The sequence below is a fragment of the Phocoena phocoena genome, chromosome 6, assembly GCF_963924675.1.
Source record: "Phocoena phocoena chromosome 6, mPhoPho1.1, whole genome shotgun sequence".
NCBI classification, from domain to species: Eukaryota; Metazoa; Chordata; class Mammalia; order Artiodactyla; family Phocoenidae; genus Phocoena; species Phocoena phocoena.
Window position 1 is genome coordinate 78,962,296 of NC_089224.1, and position 5,031 is coordinate 78,967,326.

At 55.6% G+C, this 5,031-nt stretch overlaps 1 protein-coding gene across 1 annotated transcript; it reads left to right on the forward strand.

Annotated features, from left to right (window-relative positions):
* On the forward strand, positions 1–228 carry SPAAR (small regulatory polypeptide of amino acid response). Its single transcript, XM_065879686.1, has one exon. The coding sequence runs from the start codon at positions 1–3 to the stop codon at positions 226–228; it is 228 nt and encodes a 75-aa protein (XP_065735758.1).
* The last annotated feature ends 4,803 nt before the right edge of the window (positions 229–5,031 follow it).

Sequence of the window (5,031 nt, forward strand, 5' to 3'; positions counted from 1 at the left end):
ATGGAAACGGCAGTGATTGGAATGGTGGCCGTGCTATTTGTGGTCACCGTGGCCATCAGCTGCATCCTCTGCTGTCTCAGCTGTGACTCAAGGACCCAGGATTCTCAGGGGGGCCCACGCCCCAGCTTCACGGTGGCCACGTTTCGCCAGGAGGCTTCTCTCTCCACGGGGCCGGGTCACCATGTCCAGCCAGTGGCGGGTGTCCGGGACTTCTGGACTTTCATGTGAGACCTACCAGCCCCCAGGATTTGCTCTGCTGGTGGTCAGACTCATCTACCCCCCCAGCAAGCCTTCTCTGTTGACCCACTCCTTCAAGCCTGGCATTCCGGTCCTTCCCTGCCTGTATCCAGAAAACTCCCTGTCCCATCCCATCCCAGCTTGCCATGGCCTCCAGTCTGGGAGATCCATGGTGATGGGACCAGGTGGGAGTCAGCTCTGACCCCTGAGAGCTCAGCTGGACCCAACCCACAGGATGGGGCTTAGGAGAGGTCCGGAGTTTGAGTGACCGGGCAGAGTTGGATGGTATGGTGGGCCAGCTCTTCTGAGCTTCATGGTGAACTATCACTGAACTTTATAGTGAACAGAGTGTTGGTTAACTCAAGTTATCCCAGGATGCCTATGAAACTGGTTCTATTGCCACCAGAGGAAGCAGCGCCCTCAGTGGACAGTTTTACAAACTTATCTGTTCCTCTAATTGAGTCATTTTGCTACTTGCCTGTGCACATCCTGCAGAGCCCACCCCTGAGATCTGCCTCCTACCCGTTACCTGAAATCAGCCCTGAAATTCTGAAACCAAAGGGATGCTTCCTGGGAACTGGCAATGTATTTTATAATTGAAAATGCATATCCTTTTATGGGTCTCCCAAGAATCAGGGTTGGAGAATCACAAAAGGAAACAGAAGAGAAAAATAGAGTCACAGAAAGTACAAGATGTTTTTTTAACAGGAGAGCCAGAAAGAAGACTTTGAAACATATTTTGAATGAGACTTTATTACTATATTCTTATAGGTCACTTCTATTCTTAGAGACTAAGTGACCTGTGTCACTCAGGAATGATAGAAAAATGATAGAACTCCAAATGACAGAACTGAAAGTTAATTTCGAATAAGTTAAAATGTTATGTTATATTGACAGTATGTAACAAAGCTCTTGTTTGCATCACAAATAAATAGATGTTCAGTTTTTATTTATAGAAAATCTGTTTTCTCTGTACCCATGAAATAAATGCCGGGCCATATTTAGCATATGGTTTGAAGGCTGCAGAATTCTGAGTCTCCTGACTCATGTCTCCAGCCAGCCCTGAAGGAATGACTCTCCCAGGACCTGCCTGTTGAAGGGGGCAGGACTGACCTTGAGAGGAGGTCTGGCCTCTGAGGGTGCCCGGATGGGCCACTCTGGCCACGTGGCTGCCATAGGAAGGACTCTCAGAGAGAGGCTTAGGGCTGCAGAGGTGCAGAAGGGTGAGGGGACAGGGAGAGAGTCAGGCTGGTGGAGAGGCGTGGAGGCGGGTGGAGTGGGGTGAGCATGGGGAGGGAAGAGGCACAACCCAGGGACAGGAGCTCCTGGCGACCGCGTCTTGGTCACTCTGGACCCTAGAGCCCGCAAGCAGGGCCTTCATAGAGCATGTGGAGGGTACCGGCTGCAGGGAGGACCTGGAGGTCCTCAGTTGAGTGGAGTGAACTGTTCAGGTCATGTTCTCTGAAAGTGAAGCCCAGACAGAGTTTGGGGTGCCAGACGTTTATAGGGATCAGCATGTGTGAGGGCAGGAGGAGGAAGCAGGATTAGACAGAGGAAGGAGACAAATAATGATGCAGGCCCTTAACATTCCCCCACCTTTGCTGTCTCTGAGTGCTCCCTCCCAGCCCCCCAAGTTTGACCTCAGGCAAAGCAGCTCTGCAGCTGAGGCTGGCCCTGAAGTCCTTCCTTGAAGGGGTCCTGGGTGGTGCATCTCCACAGGAGCTCAGCTGCGGCCTGTTCTCAGAGGTACGCAGACCAGTCAGAGGTGGCTGAGCATGTCCAGGGACAAAGAAATAACGGGCACAGGAGCTCCAGGTGGGCAGAGACGGCAGTGCGAGATCTAGGAGGGGAGAGAAGAGTGGGCCTCAGCTTCTCTCTGATCTCAAGCAGAGTTAGCTCTGTTCTAGGTCAGGCATCTTCAGCTGGACCCAAGTATCAGGACCCCAGGCCCAGGGCTTTGCCTCTGTATCGTGTGGTCACATCCTTCCCTGGGTCTGTGGAGGGAAGGTCTGTAGGCTGGACTCACACAGCTCTGAAAACAAGCAGTGTGGGGGGCAGCCTCACTGTGCAGGCGGGCAGTCTGTCAAGCCCTGAGGTCTCCTTATCTGCTCATTCGCTCATCCACCCACTCATCCACCCACCCATCCATCCACCCATCCATGCACCCATCCATGCACCCATCCATGCACCCATCCATCTACCCATCCATCCACCCACCCATCCACCCATCCATCCACCCATCCATCCATCCACCCATCCATCCACCCACCCATCCACCCACCCATCCACCCATCCATCCACCCATCCATCCATCCATCCATCCACCCATCCATCCATCCACCCATCCATCCACCCATCCATCCATCCATCCACCCATCCATCCATCCATCCACCCATCCTTCCACCCATCCATCCACCCATCCATCCACCCATCCATCCACCCACCCATCCATCCACCCACCCATCCACCCACCCATCCACCCATCCATCCATCCACCCATCCATCCACCCACCCATCCACCCATCCATCCACCCACCCATCCACCCACCCATCCACCCATCCATCCATCCATCCATCCACCCATCCATCCATCCACCCATCCATCCACCCATCCATCCATCCATCCATCCACCCATCCATCCATCCATCCACCCATCCATCCATCCATCCATCCACCCATCCATCCACCCATCCACCCATCCACCCATCCATCCACCCATCCATCCATCCACCCATCCATCCACCCATCCACCCATCCATCCATCCATCCATCCACCCATCCATCCACCCACTCCATCTACTCACTTAGCCTTACTTCCTCATCTACTCATGCATTCATTCATTCATCTCATCACTCATTCACTCATTGTCATTCACTCCTCCATTCAATAAACACTGGCTGAGCACCGACTGTGTACCAGGCCCTGCCCAGGGAATGTGGGAGTCAACCAGACCTGGTCCCAGCATTCGATGAACTCCCAATATAGTCACCTGGACAAGGGTGCAAATAACACAGGTGCTCAAGGGAGGGAGAGCTGGGAGACCCAGGGAAACCTGGGAGGAGGTGGCTCTCGAGTTGGACTTGAAGAAAAGTTGGCACTTCAGCAAGCAGAGTTTGGGGGAAGGTGTCCAGACAGAGGGAATGGCGGCATGAATGGAGGTTCAGAGAATGTGCGGGCAGGGAGTAAGCAGTTCAGCATGAGTGGGCGCGAGGGGACGAGGCTGGGCCACAGCCAGCTCCTGAGGGAACCACTTCTTGCCACATCTGGCCAGCATGTTTCTGGGCAACAGAAGATGAAGGCAACAAAGAGGCAGCCTCCCTTGTCAGGCTGGGCAGGAGCAGTCTTCCCTAACGCACACACACACGCACGCACACACACACACCAGCGTTGCAATCTGCTGTTGCCACAGGGGAGAGGTGGCCCCTGCTGCAGGGGCTGGAGAGAAGGTTCTTGGAGACTCAGGGGGTGGCCGGCCCACAGTGGAGGTGGAGCCGAGGAGGGAGGGAGTGGTTCTCAGAGAGGGCGGGTCAGTTGGTTGAAAGCATCAGGGGGGCCAGCGAAGGTGAGCACCCAGGCCTTGGGTTAGGCAACGTGACAGTTGACAATGACCTTGGCGAGAAAGGTTTGAGAGGAGTGAAGGGAGCAGCCCCACGGCGGTGTGCGTGTGCGCGGGCGCGTGCGTGCGCAGGGGCGGTGGAGGCAGTGGGAGTTGAGTCAGCAGGAGATCACAACTGAAGATAATCTGAAGGGAAGCAGGGTGATGTATTGTGGCCCTTTTTTTTTTTGGTACGCGGGCCTCTTACTGTTGTGGCCTCTCCCATTGGGGAGCACAGGCTCCGGACGCACAGGCTCAGCGGCCATGGCTCACGGGCCCAGCCGCTCCGCGGCATGTGAGATCTTCCCGGACCGGGGCACGAACCCATGTCCCCTGCATCGGCAGGCGGACTATCAACCACTGCGCCACCAGGCAAGCCCCTACTACTGGTCTTTTTAAGAAGGGGAGGGAGGTTGAGCATATGGAAGGCCGGAAGGAGAAGGATTGCCGAGGGAGACACTGACAGCCGCCAGCGAGGAAGGGACCCACGGAAGGGTGGGGCTGGGAGCTGGAGCACGCGGAGGGGGTCCGAGGGGTCAGGTCTGGATGGCAGGTGGGGGGCAGGGCAATGCTGCTGGGAAAGATGCTTGAGGATATGGGTAGATGCTCATGTTGTGTGTGGGGCGCATGGGGAAGGAGGGAGATGAGGGCATCATGCCAGATAGTCTGTTTTCTTGGTGAAGCAGGGGCATCAGCTCAGAGATGGGTCTAGGGGAGCTGGGGTCAAGGAGAGCCTGGAATGATGCCCCAGAGAAGGGAGGAGCAGCTCCTACAGTCCTGCTTTTCTTACGTGTGTGGAGTGTGTGGGGGCGAGAATGTGTGTGGTCTGGGTGCGGTGCGTGCGTGTGGCATCTGTGTGTGTGCGTTGTATGGTGTGAATGTGTATGTTGTCAGGCGTGTGTGTGAGTATGCAGTGGTTTGTGTTGGCCTGAAGTGCTCCTGCCATTCCTCCCAGTGCAGCCCATTGTGTAAGAAGAGGGAGGGGTTCTCTCACAGGCCAGCACGGAGCCCCTCTATCCCCAAGGGAGGAGGTGGCAGTGTAAGACAGAGGCTAAGGCTGGCACCAGGAGGCTGGCAAAGCCAGGAGTGTTTACTTGGTGGCGCTGAGGGAAGAGGCTGCTCAAGGTCACCTGGAAGTCTGGGTGGAGCTGCACTCGAACCCCCAATCTCTCAGTCTCCAAATGCAGCATTCTCTG

Coding starts and splice junctions, on each gene's coding strand:
- SPAAR (XM_065879686.1), top strand. CDS start 1: ATGGAAACGGCAGTGATTGGAATGGTGGCCGTGCTATTTGTGGTCACC.